This window comes from Heterodontus francisci, chromosome 16, assembly GCF_036365525.1.
Source record: "Heterodontus francisci isolate sHetFra1 chromosome 16, sHetFra1.hap1, whole genome shotgun sequence".
In the NCBI taxonomy this organism is placed as follows: Eukaryota; Metazoa; Chordata; class Chondrichthyes; order Heterodontiformes; family Heterodontidae; genus Heterodontus; species Heterodontus francisci.
The window spans coordinates 76,762,438-76,780,913 of record NC_090386.1 but is presented as its reverse complement, the minus strand read 5'-3'; the positions used below and the strand labels follow the sequence as shown (position 1 = coordinate 76,780,913).

General features: G+C 43.2%; 1 protein-coding gene across 1 annotated transcript in view; it reads left to right on the top strand.

Moving 5' to 3' along the window:
• Nucleotides 1-18,476, top strand: part of LOC137378211 (myosin regulatory light polypeptide 9) — a 43,635-nt gene that overhangs the window by 21,180 nt on the left and 3,979 nt on the right. Inside the window, exons 2-3 of the mRNA XM_068048409.1 lie at nucleotides 8,730-8,930; nucleotides 9,441-9,602. Of these exons, the coding sequence (XP_067904510.1) occupies nucleotides 8,747-8,930; nucleotides 9,441-9,602 (346 nt within the window). The 5' untranslated portion in view covers nucleotides 8,730-8,746. The remainder of the gene's footprint in view (nucleotides 1-8,729; nucleotides 8,931-9,440; nucleotides 9,603-18,476) is intronic.

The following is an 18,476-nucleotide window of genomic DNA, read 5'->3' as shown; positions in this document are numbered from 1 at the left end:
CTAAAATAATGTACATTTGCAAAGGGAAACAAATCAATGCATACATGGGCTGAGCACTAGTGGTAATGCTTGCAAGCACTCTACAAGCTGCAACCACATACATAAACATGCCTAAGTACCTATTCTGAGTTATTTTCTCCAATTAACAAAGCCAGAACCCAAGTATGCTGTAGTGAGACTTTCCACTGGTGACAGTGTGCCAAATCATATCCAACAAGCATTTATATAGAGATGCACACGCACACCCCCAGAGGGTGTAGATAGTAATATTTAGATGACATCACATGGTGATCCAAAATACATAGGTGATGAAGGAATGATATTAGAAGTTGCGAAAAAGCCTTACGTTGAGAGGCAAATGCTTCGCATTGGTGATGAGCTGAGCAGTGCAGCTTTGGAATTCAGACCACGTCAAGCCTACTTCACAACAACATACCTATCGGTCAGATGTATCTGTACAAACATTGCCTGGGTTGTTTTAAGGAGTTTTCCACTCAGATTTGTGCTGTCATCAGCAAGGTACATGGATTTCTTTACAGAGCAATTGTCTGCCCTGAACACGTGATGTTCAGTCTCTTGCAATGCTAGTGGCACTCACAGATTAGATCTCTACAATGTGTGCAAACAGTACACATGAGGCATTTTTCCATGGACTCTTTGCTTTCTGCTTTCAAGACACCAAGTGCACTTCAGTGGCCAGCTTTAGTGAGCTTGAAAACAATCATCTACAAATTCAGACACATTGTGCAAGGACATTGTGCGACATTCACAGAATATTGCCCTTTCACCATGAACACAGGTTACAAATATTGTAAGAAATCCTGACTTGTGAGAATCTTAACGCTAACCACTTTCCATAAGCAGATGAAGAAAGTCTTTCTTTCTATGAACCAAACCCTGCATTCTGAAAATGGCATTGGGTGCCATGAGACTCCGTTATCCCTTCTCGATAGTATGTTGCACTGTGGGCCAAGTAGCATGTCCACCATGTTATCCTACCTACTCCAAAGGGAATAAAGTTCATCGTTCGTTTTAGCCTGAACACAATGATTTAACAGCCAGAGAATAACATAGAAACAAAAAGATTCAGCAAGTTACTGAGGGTACAGATGCTTCAGAAACAAAACTTTATTTTTGGGACCAGCCAGATGACTGCATAGACTTCTGTAGACCTTTTTTACTTTGCTGGGTTCCTAACAAGGGGTTAAATTATTTTCTTCAGGACCTAAACTTATACAGGCTGATATTTTGAAGAAAGTAAACTTTCTAATGTGATGCTTGTATATGGATGAGGTGATATTCTATTCCCCCAATGAATGCAGCTGTCAATACTTCTTTTCCCAGTTCTATTCCCAAGTGTCAAGGAGAGGATTTGCAGCTCCAGGAGGTAACTACCTTTACACCTTTCTCCAGGATCCAGGTACCTGCCTGAGGTGCCTCCATGATCGAGAACCCCACCACCCCTGCAGCCCACTGACTTTTCCTGTGAGGTTTCCGACCTCCCCAACCCCCACCAGGCCTCCAATCCCCCACCACCATCAGGGCCCCAATTCCCACACCTGCCATTCCCCTCCCCCCAACCCCCCACCCAATTGAGGTCAACAGTCTCTCCCTCTCAGGCTCCTGACCTCTCCTCACCACAAGGCCTCTGATCCCTCCACCCCAGGCCCCTGACCTCCCCTCCACCTCAGGATAGGCAGCCCACCCGATCAACCACCCCCGTGTATCGCGTCCCATCCTATACCCCAAACGATACCCCACCCCGCTCTGATCAGCCATGCTTTTTGCTCACTCCAATCGACACTCCCCTCCCCCATCCGGATCAACCCACGCCCCTGCGTGGATTTACCTGCTCCTGCTGCCTTCACCGATTGGCTCCCCACCTGACTTGGGGTCCAGCCTATCAATCAGGCTGGTCTCTGGGTGAGGAACCAATTGGTGACATCACAGACACGCACGTTTGGAGGAATCCCAAATTCCAGGTTTCCTGCAACTTTCTGACCGAACCATTCCCTACGGGTCAGCTAAGTAAAACTTCAGCCAGTTGTATCCCTAACTCATATTTAGAGAGAAACACAAAGTGAACAAAATTTAGCTACATGTCCCATTAATTGATACTTCATAAACATCGAACAAGCAGTAAATCCTCTTAGGGAACAAACTGTTCCTTCCCACAATGACAGAAAAGGGCTTTAGCAATTTCACCATAACAAATGCACAAACTTTGGGATAGAAATTTGTCTTGGGTGGTAACGCTAAACGGCTGCTGTCATATAGGCCACCCGTTATGCGCCTTGTCTAATATTCAATTCTACTGAAGACAATGAAAGTGAATATCGAGCGGTGAGTATAATGGGGCGGCCGATTCGATAACGCCTGCTTTGCACTACTGTCCAATGTGAATTTCTACACCTTTATGTTTAATACATACCCATTAATCTGAAATAAATTAGCTTAGAAATTTGACTGTGCTGCTCCCATTTTAGGGCCATTAAATAGGCTCTGAAAGGTCCAGTATGGCAGGCTTTGGTGCACGCCTGTCTTGTGCTGGAACTGCACAGCCCATCATATTAGATTGCACTGCTCAGTATAATATTAAAATAAGGTTCCTATGCTAGCTGTGGAACCTTTTTGCAAAATTGGTCTATCCCAGAGCCTGACTCGTTATGTGATAAACACCCCAGTTAATGATAGTACAAACAGTCAGCAAGGAATTTGCAGGAGTAACAATTAAAGGCTCATCCACTCCATACAGGTCAGTTGCTGCTTTGTCCTGGTTACTGGTTAACTTCTGGGCCATTTTTTGGGGGATATTTGTTGCATTCCACAAGTTAATTCTGACATCTGGGAACAACTTTGTGCCAGTGCAGCACTCTTTGTCTGCTTTGTAAAGAATTTGATTCCACTGATGGGAGGTCTCATATGCCTGCCTTCAGAACTGGAGGATAAAGGGGAGAAGCAAAGACGACAGCAGAAAGCAAGATCAGCTGGGAGAAGAGGGAGGAGGAGGAGGCAGAATGCGCTATGCAGGAAGAAGCTATACCCACAGTGGGTCTTCAGGGGACACTTCACAGCCAACTTCACAAAGGAGCAATGATAAGGCACCTTCACTTTACCAAGGAGGCAGTCATGGACCTATGCAACCTGCTGCAGCCACAAGTGGAGCCCCAAACCAGGGCATAGACAGCACTACATGTGACATATTGCAGTTTGCTGTGCACCACAGTATCAGAGTGGTGGCCAAGGCTCTCTAATCCAGGAGGAACACACATCACACTCCCCATTGACAAAGCAAAGCAGGAAAAGAGAATACTAGGCTTTGTCCACATTGCAGGCTTTCCCAGAGTCCAAGGTGCCACAGACTGCATGCACATTGCCTTGGATGCTCCCCATCCCATCACCATCTGGCATCTCGCTCAATAGAAAGGAATAACACTTACTCAACATGCAGCTTGTTTGCGACCACAGGCTACACACCATGCAAGCCTGTGCCTGGTTTCTTTGCAGTGGTCATGATTCATTCATCCTGCGCCAGTCCTCTATGCCACTTTTATTCCAACTAAGCCATTGACTGGTAAAATGCCAGCAGCAACGGGACGAGGCCCTTAATTAGCTATTTAAGTGGCATAGTAATGGCACTGAACTAGTAACCCAGATACTCAGGCTACTGTTCTGGGGACATGGGTTCAAATCCCAGCACGGCAGATGGTGAAATTTGAATTTAATTAATTTGGGAATTAAAAAGCTAGTCTCATGTTGACCATGAAACCATTGTCGATTGTTATATAAATCCATCTGGTTCACGAATGTCCTTTAGGGAAGGAAATCCGCTGTCCGTACCTGGTCTGGACTATATGCGACTCCAGACCCACAGCAATGTGGTTGACTTTTGAAATGCCCTCTGAAATGGCCGAGCAAGCCACTCAGTTCAAGGGCAATTAGGGACAGTGACCCCGAAGCTGGTAAAATGGTATGGCGGCGGGAGGATGATGGGCCCCCACCCCCCCAGCTTTCCCTCACCATTTTATAGTGCTCTCCATCACCCACAACCAACCCCCACCCTCCCCTCGCCACCCCACCCCCCGTCTCCCAACCCATCACCAGAGGGCTGGATTAGGTCACAGGTGGCTACTTTGCAACAGGGGATATCCCCTCCATACATAGCTCATATCTCCAGTCAGCAACCTGGGCACTGATGCAGACCTGACATATGAAAGCCATGGCACCACGAGAAATCTCATTGCCGCTCACCAAAGCCATGACTCACATTCTGCCTGTTTCGTCCAGCACGTCCTCCTCCAGTGGAGAAAGGATGTACAGTTGAGCTCAGCCTCCTCCAGTTGCCACGTCCTGCCTGATGTTGTGCGCTACTTTGTCCTGAATGAAAGAAAGGAGTGTGTTAGTAACAGTCTTGTGAGCTGTTTTGAGAATGTGGCTGTCATGTTGCAATATTGCAGATGGATTCTGCAACAGAGTTGCAAACAGTGGCCAGAGTAGGAAATACAGATTGCGTGTGTTGGAGGGGAAAGAGGTGGAGTGAAATGTAGTGCAGTGATTGTAGGAGAGTGAAGGGAAATAGAAGAGGGGAGTGTTGCAAGTCATGAGGCTGCAGTGCTGGTGGTGTGAGGAAGAGAGTAATTGAGGTGAGCAGTAAAATTCTTACCATGACAACTCTGCGGAGGTCATTAAACTTTTTCTGGCATTGAAGTCACATCCTTGGAGCTGCACTCCTCACATTGACCTCCTCAGTTTCCTCTTCCCACTTTCTGGAGGACCTTCTGTCCTCCTTTCTACCACCTGGAACAGGGTCTCCAACCCTGCATTTGTGAATCTTGCTGTCCACACTGGATCTCTTGCATCCAATTTATACCTTGTAATGTTTCCCTGCTGTACACCTTCCCCTTTAAGAGCTGCTGGCGGCCTTTAAAGAAGTCAGAGAGGCTCGATTTCTCACGCCCCCAAACAGGCGCACAGCCAATAGGGGTAGCACTGGATGCATGAGATAGTGAGTTGCCAGTGTCACATACAACAGGCACATGCTGCGCAAGCCAGACCCCTGTGTACCCCTTTTCAGGCAAGATCAAATTTCTAGCCCATTGTATCTGGACCCCATTGTCAAGTGTAATTTCTAAATCCAAATGTAACCTTTAGAAAAAACAAGCTTGTGTCAGTAGAATATTTTCACTTAAAACCATATGATTGGGAGCTCAGCAGAAATGAGATATAAATGTCAAAACATAAAGGCAACAAAGACAACACAGAAGTTCCCACTTGCATGAGGAAAAGAAACAGTATAATTACATGTGGAAACATGCAACAAAAATATTTGGTTTTGAATACTTTCCAATTTGCATATATAATCCTCAGTGAAAAATGTTCCAATTTGGTGGGAGGACAAGGACAATGTAGTTTGCAGCTTGGATACTTACTGTTGTATAGAATACTGTGATCATAGCAAGCCACCATTTGAAACAATCACAAAGCACTTGAATATATTATTTTGCAATAGGATTAGTTGTTTGCAGGATTATTATGATTCCTGGTGAGTTATGCGTCCAACGTATCCTTATGAAGAATTTGTCTGGAGCGTGCACAAAATAACCAGATTTTGTTTTGGAAGTTTTTCTCCCCTGAAGACATTGATGTGATTTCCCCTGCACCAACTGCTCTTTGGTATCATGCTGAAGTGGTCGTTCTTCACATGTGAGACCAAACATTGAGAGTCAGCAGGTTATTCAACCACAGGGTGCATCACAGCCCAATCTGATTTTGTGTTTGCCTCATTTCCATACAAGTACACTTCCAGCAGAGGTCAGTGAAGAGTGATCTGCAGAAGGAACTGTGGCCAATTTTCATTCAATTTATTTTTCCTCCTCCCAAGCCAAGTGGCAATGAGGCTAATTGAAGCATTCTCTGCCATCCTTATTAAGATCAGCTAACTCAAGGCAGACCAGACATTAACTCTTGGTGGTATATCTGAGTACCACATCATGTAATACATCTACCCACCAAGCCATCAGTAGAGTGTCACGGGCTGTTTATACTAAGTTTAGAAATGTTTTCTATTGCAAAAGATGGCGCTCAATTTAAATTGACCAAGTAAATACGTCATCATTGACAGAACTTTTGAAATCTGACTTGATCCGTATGGGGGCTTCAAAATACAGTTATACCTTAGTAAATTTTTTATTTCAGATTTTGCATTTGTAATAGACGGCTTCAATAATGAACGATGAAGATAAATTAAATGAACAAGAGCTTCTTTCTTTCATTTTGGCCCAGAGATAGCTGATTAATGTTTGATTCTTCATGACAAGAAATAAGGCACTCTTTCAAAGTCCTTTGTAATGGGAGACAGCTGTAGAATCGCAGTGAAACTAATGCTGTAATAAATAATCCCGGCAATTTCATTTGAAACAAATTACTGTTAATGAAATGTGCAATTGAGTATGATTAAAAATGGACCTCATACCCAGTCAGGCTCCAGAACTGCTGCCAAACTTGACATTCAAAATGAATGTTCTGCTTTTACATTTTGAACAGCTTAAAGGAAAAAAACAAATATATTTTTCCAATTATTTGAATATAGAAATCTGATAGCAACAAAGCAGGCTTGGAAAGCACCTGTAACCGATAATTGAAAGCTATATTTTTTAGTTCCCTAACTGCTAATTACACAGACAAGGCAATCCTATGTTCAATGCCAAGTCAGTGGCGCAGTGGTGGTGGAGTGCTATGACTGACTACACTGTCCCTAATCTAGTAGTGAAATAAAAAGGACCAGAATATCCTACCTTGATTGCCTCCAGCTCAAACTGCACATGTGGAGGGCAGGATTAAGCTCATCCAGGTTGGCATCTCAAGGATGGTCTGCTAACACTCAGTCCAGACTTATGTGTGAGGGACAGTGAGGAGCAGATGAGAGCTGCTGTGAGCCATGGGACCACATTTCAGTACAAATCACTACTTTCAGAAGAAACCAAAAATGAAAAAAAAGCAGAAAAGTGGAAAAGCAGAGTTCTTCCTTTTTTACGATGAAAAGTGGGGTGAGGAGGATTGCAGTAAAATTATAGATCACCACAAAGTGAAATGGGTTTCCTCCATAACCACTATTAGAAATCAATTTGAAGAGAATGGCAAAGTAACAAAACACAAAGACAGTGAAGGACCCGTTGGCATATTACGGCCCAAGTCCTGCTCCTTTCCTGTGCTTTCAAACAGCATCTAATTAAAAACAGAGCCAAAAAAATGTGAAGTGTATGAACTGTTCTATTTCCTGTGGGTTGCTATTTAAAAACTATTTAAATATTTCCTTAACAGACCAACTCCACAAAAAAAAAGCAAAGCAACTGAACTTTATTAAATGCACGTAAATTTTCTCCAACTTGACAGGAAAATAGTCACAAATCCTCCAGTAATAAACATTGCTTTTTTTGTCCCCTTCCAATTTTCTTATTTTCCCTTCCTCTCCTGAAGGTGTTAAACTCCCTCCTGACATGCAGTTCCATAGGCAGTCACCTTTCTGTGCTGTACCTACATTGCTGTTCATGCATGCACCATGATGGCGAGTGACAGCAAGCTATTTGACTGTGGGAGGCAGGCTTTACAGTCAAACCTGTTCCTATCCTCACCTGTTGCAATTCCAGCAGGTATCATCCCAACAAGCTGGAAGCAATGGATAACTTTCCCCTCTCTCAACCAGGGGTGCTGCGGCCAGTTGTTGGGCTGCTTCCACTGCCCCAGCTGACATCAGCAAAGCCTGGGGACCAAATCTGAAACCTCACCAGGGTGTATCACTCACAGATATTAGCTCAGGGCCATCCAGGAAGCAAAAGTGCACAATTGAATGTGCTTCCTGTGAGTACTAAAATCTCCAGGAAGTTGATTGTAGAGGAATAGCCCACCTACGGTATGGAATTTTAGACACTGCTAGTTATTATAACTCTCTGTACAAATTCTGGTGATGAAGTAGACAAAGACTATAACTGGATTAATTTCAATGTTATTCTCAACATAATATAAAAATACAGCATGGAATGTTACGATAATGTAACATAAGTCCTCAGACGAGTTAATTAGTACTCATCCATATTGTAATCCTTTTAAACTATGCTAATCAAATGCCAGAAAATAAATTAACCTTTTGATTGGAATATCCTTTCTGCACTTCAGTAAAACTGGAACAAAGATGACAACAAAAATAATTCTTTTTTTTTAACAAGAAATATATTCTGGCTTCAAATATGTTCAGTTTTCCAAAATCAATTAATGTCCCACTTAGCTGCAAAAAGGGGTTTGATTTTTACAAAGTGAACATTCCTCTGATAACTAAAGAGTTTAACAATGAATCTAAAATGAAATAGCCTCACTACCTTCAGCAAAATCTTCAGTTTCTGAGGGAAATAAAAAGCTATTTATGGTATTTCACAATGTTCTGATTTTAATACCGTGAGCTTCACCTAATCCATGTCGTGGGTTTTGGAGCATTTCCCTAATTAAGAGATTAATCCGAGTAATTACTTTCCAGGGAACACTGCTGAAGAAGATCTGAGCGTGTTTAACTCCTTTATGGGTTCAGTGACTTGATGGCATTCACAAATTAATCCTCTTCTACCAGTCAAATGGGCCCAGACTTGCTAAAACATGAATCTGATGTGTCTTGCAGCCTGTGTACTATTTGTGGTGCATTTGTTAAAATAAAGCTTTTAACTTGTGTCTTCTTTATTTAGGTCACTAAGATATCAATATGTCCAGCAAAAGAGCAAAGGCAAAGACCGCAAAGAAGCGCCCTCAGCGTGCAACTTCCAATGTATTTGCAATGTTTGATCAGTCTCAGATCCAGGAGTTCAAAGAGGCTTTCAACATGATAGACCAAAACCGTGATGGCTTCATTGACAAGGAAGACCTGCATGATATGTTAGCTTCTCTCGGTAAAGCCATGAAATATCTACTAAAATGTGCAGCACTTTCATGGGAATTATGGCCTATATTTTTTGAGTCAATTTCTTCATATTAGAACTAAAGGCCTTTAGGTTCCCCAACTCTGAACTATGAGCATAAAATATAACTAGTAAATATTGTTTAAAATTCTGCTTGCACTTGTTTATACAATGCATATCAAGAGCTCAGTGGTATGAAAGGGTCAAATGGGTAGGCCAAATGTGTTTATCCTGGTATCATTCACAACCACTTCAATGAAATATAGTAACATGCAATCACATAATACAAATATATTGTTTCCTCAAATGTTAATTTTTGAAAAAGATGCCTATAAAAAAAAGGTTGTTTTGCTACATTAAGCTGCATATTTTTCACCACAAATGCTGTAAAGCCTCTTAAGGATGACTCAGTCACTACATAGTCAGCTACCTTCTATTGTACAGGATCTTCTATGAAACAATGCAGGCATCTCACTTTCAACTTTGAACCCTTGTGAACAGGAAAGAACCCTACAGATGAGTACCTAGAAGGGATGATGAATGAAGCTCCTGGCCCCATTAATTTTACTATGTTCCTGACCATGTTTGGTGAGAAACTAAATGGCACAGATCCAGAAGATGTCATTCGAAATGCTTTTGCTTGCTTTGATGAAGAAGGAACAGGTAAACTGCTTTTAATAAGAGTCAGTAATCTCCAGAATCTATCCTAAAAGCATAAAGAGAAAGAAGCTCAGTGCTGCCAGCAGTTCTACCAGATTTGGATTAGTAAGCATCACTGGGCTGACAGCAAATTGCATGTAATTTGATTAATGTTCACGTTATATTTTAAGTCAGTTCAGCTGTATAACATCTTACTAATATTACATTATAACCCTTGGTAAATTCTCCATTTCTCAAGCTTAGCTGATAAATTTCTTAGGTTCTACATAGCTGCAACTACCATAAAAACCAGTAGGTCTAGGAATAACTGTCACAGATTTAAAAGATGCTTAGTTATTCACCCCAGTTCGAGAATACTCTAATTAATGTATCCCTGCGTTCTGCTACTCCATGTGAATAAGACATGTGGATATAATTTTGTGGATATGTATGATTACAATGACGACTAAATGTTGGAAATCCCTACTGGAAACTACGGCCTGTATGGCCTATATTAACCACCCAAGACCTGCGGGAGAGGTTTGGAAGCAGGGTTAAAGAACTAAATAGGGATAACATGTCCCTAACATGTCGTGCATGCGGTCACTGCCTTTATTTGGTAGTGGTTATCAGGGTGCCCTAGTGCCCCCATGGAAAGGCTGGACACTTTATGGACATACTTAAATCTGACTCCCACAGTGCATTTGGGAGTCCAATTTAAAATTCACTGCTGCTGCACAGATTTCTCAGGGTTTAGGAAACCTGACAGTGAAATGGAAGCCGGTTCCACATGGTTAGTGAATTTACCAGCACTCCTTGGGGGCCAGGAGGATCATCAGCCCCGTTTTCTGATCTCCTCCCACTGCCAACACTATTCGTCAACCCTCCCATACCCTGTTTGCCCCCATGCCTTCAGATCCAGTTGCAATCCTTCGCCCCTTTCTGATTGCCAGAGACTGTTCCCAAGAGTGGGTCCATCCACTGGCCAGGCTATCAATTTAGCCAGCTGCCAGGTGAAATGGAAGAAGAAATGATACTGAGATCCTGCCATTAAATTCAGCAGGACCTCCAAATCCATTGTCAAACTCCAGAAAGCTTGTTATGGAAGGATAATACTGGACCCTATCTTCACTCAGTTTCACATTTATTGCACAGAATAAAAGAATTACAAACATGTAGCACCAGTCTCAGTAAGTGTCTGCTTATAAGTGCTCAAATAAGACCCCAATTAACACCCTGCACCTGCATATAATCAAACAATTGATACATAATTAACAGATTAACATCCATTGGCTGTTCTCTGCTTCCCTGCACCCCGCAAATATCAGAGCCCATATAATTCCTGTTTGAGTTGGTTTAAAAAGAATACATTACTACATTAAGGGTTTGAGGCTGTGGTTACTGTGGCCTTGAACTGTCAGAAAAGTTACTTATTTGTAAAGCTGCATGGTGGAGACATGATTCTCTAAAAACCCATTGAATTAAACGTGCAATGTTACAGGGGATTAACTCCATTTGGTATCACCTTTGTGATTGAGTCATATGTGTAAACCTCCTGAACTATGCTCCTGGATTCACAAATTACGTGCAGCAACTGAATTGTGCAGAAAACGTGGAATTATTAGTAGACTGTTGCTTATCCTACTTTTAATACTTTCTATACAAATGAAAAATGGATGAACTGGGGTCCCTGAACTCTATAGGAGCTGGATACAAAATTGGTTCAGTGACAGGAAACAAAGGGTAATTGTTGACGGGTGTTTTTGCGACTGGAGGGCTGTTACCAGTAGCATTCCGCAGGGCTCAGTACTAGGTCCCCTGCTTTTTCTGCTATATATTAATGATTTGGACGTAAATGTAGGGGGCATGATCAAGAAGTTTTCAGACGACGCAAAAATTGGCCATGTGGTTGATAGTGAGGAGGATAGCTGTAGACTGCAGGAAGATATCAGGTGGGCAGAAAAGTGACAAATGGAATTCAGCCCAGAGAAGTGTGAGACACTGTATTAGGGGAGGTCAAACAAGGCAAAGGAATACACAATTAATGGGAGAATACTGAGAGGTGTAGAGGAAGTGAGGGACCTTGGAGTGAATGTCCTCAGATCCCTGAAGGTAGCAGGACAGGTCAATAAGATGGTTAGGAAGCGGTATAGAATAAAAGAACAGGGAGGTTATGCTGGAACTGTATAAATCATTAGTTAGTCCACAACTTGAGTACTGTGTGCAATCCTGGTCACCTCATTACAGAACATATGAACATATGAATTAGGAGCAGGAGTAGGCCACTTGGCCCTTTGAGCCTGCTCCGCCATTCAATAAGTTCATGGCTGAACTGATTACTCCACATTTTCACCTACCTCCGATAACCTTCCAACCCCTTGCTTATCAAGAATCTATCTACCTCTGCCTTAAAAATATTCAAAGACTCTGCTTCCACCGCCTGTTGAAGAAGAAAATTCCAAAGACTCACGACCCTCTGAAAGAAAAAATTTCTCCTCATCTCTGCCTTAAATGGGCGACCCCTTATTTTTAAACAGTGACCCCTAGTTCTAGATTCTCCCACGAGGGGAAACATCCTTTCCACATCGACCCTGTCAAGACCCCGAAGGATGTAATTGCACTAGAGAGGGTACAGAGGAGATTTACAAGGATGTTGCCAAGGCTTGAAAGTTGCAGATATGAGGAAAGTTTGGATCGGCTGGGGTTGTTTTCCTTAGAACAGAGGAGGCTAAAGGGTGACTTAACTGAGGTGCACAAAATTATGAGGGGCCTAGATAGAGTAGACAGGAAGGACCTGTTTCCCTTAGCAGAGAGGTCAATTACCAGGGGGCACAGATTTAAGGCGATTGGTAGAAGGATTAGTGGGGACATGAGGAAAAACACTTTTACCCAGAGGGTGGTGGGTGTCTGGAATACTGCCTGGATTGGTGGTGGAGGCAGAAATCCTCAACTCATTTAAAAGGTACCTGGACATGCACCTGAAATGCTGTAACCTGCAAGGCTACGGCACAGTGGCGCAGTGGTTAGCACCGCAGCCTCACAGCTCCAGGGACCCGGGTTCGATTCCGGGTACTGCCTGTGTGGAGTTTGCAAGTTCTCCCTGTGTCTGCGTGGGTTTTCTCCGGGTGCTCCGGTTTCCTCCCACAAGCCAAAAGACTTGCAGGTTGATAGGTAAATTGGCCATTATAAATTGTCACTAGTATAGGTAGGTGGTAGGGAAATATAGGAATAGGTGGGGATGTTTGGTAGGAATATGGGATTAGTGTAGGATTAGTATAAATGGGTGGTTGATGTTCGGCACAGACTCGGTGGGCCGAAGGGCCTGTTTCAGTGCTGTATCTCTAATCTAATCTAATCTAAACTAGGTGCTGGAAGGTGGGATTATATTGGGCGGCTAGTTCTCTTTAGCTGGCGCTGACATGATGGGCTGAATGGCCTCCTTCTGTGCCGTAACTTTTCTATGGTTCTATGACTGGGAAAATGCAGCTATGAGGAAAGGTTGGATAGGCTGGGTTTGTTCTCCTTGGAACAGAGAAGGCTGAGATTTGATTGAAATGTACAATATTGTGAGGGGTCTGGATAGATTGGAGATGAAGGGCCTATTTACCTTCACAGAGAGGTCAGTGACAAGGGGGCATAGATTTAAAGTGATTGGTAGAAAGATTAGAGGGGAGTTGAAGAAAAGTTTTTTCACCCAGAGGGTGGTGGAGTCTGGAACTAACTGCCTGAAAGGATGGTAGAGACAGAAACCCTCAACTCATTTAAAAGGTGCCTGGATATGCACCTCAAGTGCTGTAACCTGCAGGGCTACAGACCAAATGCTGGAAGGTGGGATTAAGCTGGGTGGATCGTTCTTCAGCTGGCGCAGACACGATGAACCAAGTGGCCTCCTGCTGTGCTGTAAACGTTCTATGATTCTATAAGGAGAACCTAATATGTCTCTCCAATCACCAAATTTCTATCTGTCTGACTCATCAAACTTCCATATTTCTCTGAATTTGACTTAGATCATAAGATCATAAGAACTAGGAGCAGGAGTAGGCCGTCCGGCCCCTCGAGCCTGCTCCGCCATTCAATAAGATCATGGCTGATCTTTTCGTGGACTCAGATCCACTTACCCGCGCTCCCACCATATCCCTTAATTCCTTTATTGTTCAAAAAGATATCGACCTTAGCTTTAAAGACGTTTACAGAAGAAGCGTCAGCTACTTCACTGGGCAAGGAATTCCATTAATTAACAACCCTCTGGGTGAAGAAGTTCCTTCTTAATTCAGTCCTAAACCTGCTCCCTCTAATCTTGAGGCTATGCCCTCTTGTCCTAGCTTCACCTGCCAGTAGAAACATCCTCTCTACTTGTATCTTATCTATTCCCTTCATGATTTTATATGTTTCTATAAGATCCCCCCTCATTCTTCTGAACTCCAATGAATATAATCCCAATCTACTCAGTCTCTCCTCATAAGCCAACCCCCTCAACTCCGGAATCAACCTAGTGAACCTCCTCTGCACCCTCTCCAGTGCCAGTATATCCTTTCTCAAGTAAGGAGACCAAAACTGCACACAGTACTCCAGGTGCGGCCTCACCAGTACCTTATACAGCTACAACATAACCTCTCTGCTTTTAAACTCAATCCCTTTAGCAATGAAGGACAAAATTCCATTTTCCTTCCTAATTACTTGCTGTACCTGCAGACCAACCTTCTGCGATTCATGCACAAGGACACCTAGGTCCCTCTGCATAGCAGCATGCTGCAACCTTTTACCATTCAAGTAATAATCCTTTTTCCTGTTACTCCTACCGAATTACTCAATTACTAGAGGACACGAGTTCAAAGTGAAAGGGGAAAAGTTTAGGGGGGATATGCGTGGAAAGTTCTTTACGCAGAGGGTGGTGGGCACCTGGAACGCATTGCCAGCGGAGGTGGTAGATGCGGGCACGATGGAGTCTTTTAAGATGTATCTAGACAGATACATGAATGGGCAGGAAGAAAAGAGATACAGAACCTTAGAAAATAGGCGACATGTTTAGAGAGAGGATCTGGATCGGCGCAGGCTTGGAGGGCCGAAGGGCCTGTTCCTGTGCTGTAATTATCTTTGTTCTTTGTTCTTTGTTCTTGAAATGAATGACTTCACATTTATTAACATTGTATTCCATCTGCCCGACCTTTGCCCACTCACTCAATGTATCTATGTTCCTCTGCAAAGTTTCACAGTCATCTGCACACTTTGCTCTGCCACTCATCTTAGTGTCATCTGCAAACTTTGACACCCTACACGTGGTCCCCAACTCCAAATCATCTATATAAATTGTAAATAATTGCGGTCCCAACACCGATCCCTGAGGCACACCACTAGTGCCAACCAGAATAGCACTCATTTATCCCCACTCTCTGCTTCCTGTTAGTCAACCAATCCTCTATCCATGCTAATACTTTACCCCTGACGCCATGCATCCTTATCTTATGCAGCAGCCTCTTGTGCGGCATCTTGTCGAAGGCCTTTTGGAAATCTAGGTACACCACATCCACTGGGTCCCCATTGTCCACCTTGCTCGTAATGTCATCATAGAATTCCAAAAGATTTGTCAAGCATGACCTGCCCTTCATGAACCCATGCTGCGTCTGCCCAACGGGACAATTTCTATCGAGATGCCCTGCTATTTCTTCCTTGATAATAGACTCAAGCATCTTCCCCACTACAGCGGTTAAGCTAATCGGTCTATAATTCCCCATCTTTTGTCTACCTCCCTTTTTAAACAGTGATGTCACATCTGCTGTTTTCCAATCAACTGGGACTACCCCAGAGTCCAGCGAATTTTGGAAAATGACCGTCAGTGCACCTGCTATTTCTCCCGCCATCTCTTTTAGTACCCTGGGATGCATTCCATCAGGGCCAGGAGACTTATCAATCCTTAGTTCCATTAGCTTGCCCAACACTACCTCTTCCGTAATAATGATTGTTCCCAGGTCCTCACCTACGTTCGTCTCTTTGTCAATTACTGGCATGTTATTAATGTCCTCCACTGAGAAGACCGATATAAAATACCTGTTCAATGCCTCGGCCATTTCATCATATCCCATAACTAAATTCCCCTTCTCATCCTCTAAAGGACCAACGTTTACTTTAGCCACTCTTTTTCGTTTTATATATTTATAGAAACTTTTGCCATCTGTCTTTATATTCTGTGCTAGTTTTTTCTCATGTTCCATCTTACTTTTCTTTATAGCTCTTTTTGTAGCTTTCTGTTGACCTTTAAAGTTTTCCCAATCTTCTAGTTTCATGCTGCTTTTGGCCACTTTGTATGCCTTCTTTTTCAATTTGATAGCCTCCCTTATTTCCTTAGACACCCATGGCAGATTACCCCTTTTCTTCCAGTCCTTCCTTTTCACTGGAATATACTTTTGCTGAGCACTTTGAAAAATTGCTTTGAAAGTCCTCCACTGCTCGTCAACTGTCCCACCGTAAAATCTTTGTTTCCAGTCCACTTTAGCCAAGTCCTCCCTCATTCTATTGTAGTCCCCCTTGTTCAAGCATAGGACCCTGGTATTGGATTTTATCTTCACACTCTCCATCTGTATTCTAAATTCAACCATACTGTGATCACTCCTTCCAAGAGGATCCCTAACCATGAGGTCATTAATTATTCCTGTCTCATTACACAGTACTAGATCTAGGATAGCTTGCTCCCTCGTCGGTTCCATGACATACTGTTCAAGAAAACTATCACGGATACACTCGACGAATTCCTCCTCAAGGCTACCCTGACTGAGCTGGTTCGACCAATCTACATGTAGATTAAAATCCCCCATGATAATTGCCGTACCATTTTTACAGGCATTAGTTATTTCTTTGTTTATTGCCCGCCCCAATGTGATGTTATTATTTGGTGGCCTATAGACTACGCCTATCAATGACTTTTTCTTCTTAGAGTTTCTAATTTCCACCCAAATGGATTCGACCTCATTCTCCATAGAACCTATATCATCTCTCGGCACCGCCCTGATGTCGTCCTTGAGTATCAGAGCTACACCACCTCCCTTACCTTCCTGTCTGTCCTTCCGAATAGTCTGGTACCCCTGGATATTTAACTCCCAGTCATGACCAACCTGTAACCATGTCTCCGTAATGGCTACAAAATCATATTTATTCGCGATGATTTGTGCCGTTAACTCATCAACCTTGTTACGAATGCTACAAGCATTCAGGTAAAGTGCCTTTATGCTAGCTTTCTTACCCTCATGATTCCCAACATCTCTAATAATAACTCCTGAGTTATCCTTCCTTTCTGCTTCTTTCATCGTCTGCCTTGAACTTAAACCCTCCTGCACACATGTTAGCCTGCTGCTTACCTTTTTATTTATCATACTCCCTGTCGTTTTCCCTTTCCCTTCCCCCCGAGTCGCTAGTTTAAAGTCCTAGAGACCACCCTATTTATCCGTTTTGCTAGAACACTGGTTCCAGTTCGGTTCAGGTGGAGACCGTCCCATCGGTACAGATCCCCCCGGTTCCAAAACTGATGCCAATGCCCCATGAAATGGAACCCCTCTTTCCCGCACCACTCCCTTGGCCACGTGTTTACTTCCCTAATATTCTTATCCCTAAGCCAATTTGCACGTGGCTCGGGCAGTAATCCGGAGATTATGACCCTCGAGGACCTGTTCCTTAATTTCGTTCCTAGTGCTTTATAATCCCCAAACAGGTCCTCCATCCTAGCCTTGACTATGTTGTTAGTCCCAACGTGGACCACAACAACTGGATCCTCCCCCTCCCGCTCCAATATCCTTTCAAGCCGGTCAGAGATGTCCTGCACCCTGGCACCGGGCAGGCAACACACCATGCGGGACTCCCGATCCGGCTTGCAAAGGATACTATCTATCCCCCTAATTATAGAATCCCCTATAACTACCACTTGTCTTTTTGCTCCCCCTCTTGAATGGCCTTCTGCACCATGGTGCCATGGTCAGTTGGCTCATCCTCCCCGCAGCCCTTTTCCTCATCCACACAGGGAGCAAGTATCTCGTACCTGTTGGATAAGGTCAAAGGCTGAGGCTCCTCCACTCCCGAACTCAGGATCCGCCTACCTGCCCCACTTGCAATCACACCCTGTTGTCCCTGATCACTAACTGAATTTGAATTACTTAATCTACAAGGTGTGACTGCCTCCTGAAACAAAACGTCCAGGTAACTCTCCCCCTCCCGGATGTGCCGCAGTGCTTGAAGCTCAGATTCCAGATCATCAACTCTGAGCCGAGCTCTTCCAGCAACCAACACTTGCTGCAGATGTGGTCCCTGCCGTTCACAATGGGGACTTACCAGGGGATTATTATTTACCAATAGCATGTTTTCTACAATCATTGCATTATTTATTTACTGGATAGCACACATCATCTTCTGAAAGTTAGGACAGATAGACAGTCCCTGGTAATATCTTAATATTTGCATGGGATTCTTTGGAGAGTGTTGACATATTCAGGGAGTCCTTCATGCAAAAATAATTGAAAATCACTAGCTGAGTATAAATGCATAAAACAAATCTAATTTGTGAAAGTTTTGCTAACATCCAAACCATGGTAATTTTTTCAATTTAAAAATTGTAATGTGTTGGATATTATAAAACTGCAGTAGTGTATCTCTAGCTTATACTTCCATTTGATCCCAAATGCTGTGCTATACAGCCTGTAACATACTTCTACCTAAACATGATTGCATAAAAATAGTACAGCCTTTTGTTTTCTGTATAACTAAATATGTATCACCCAGTTCTGCTGTTGCTTTGTATTACTTGTTCAACAGGAATGAGAAATAGTTTACCAATACAGCTATGAATCACAGTCACATGGAGGAAGAAGCAGAGGGAGCAGTGCATTCATTTAGCTCAGAACTATGGTCACATCATCA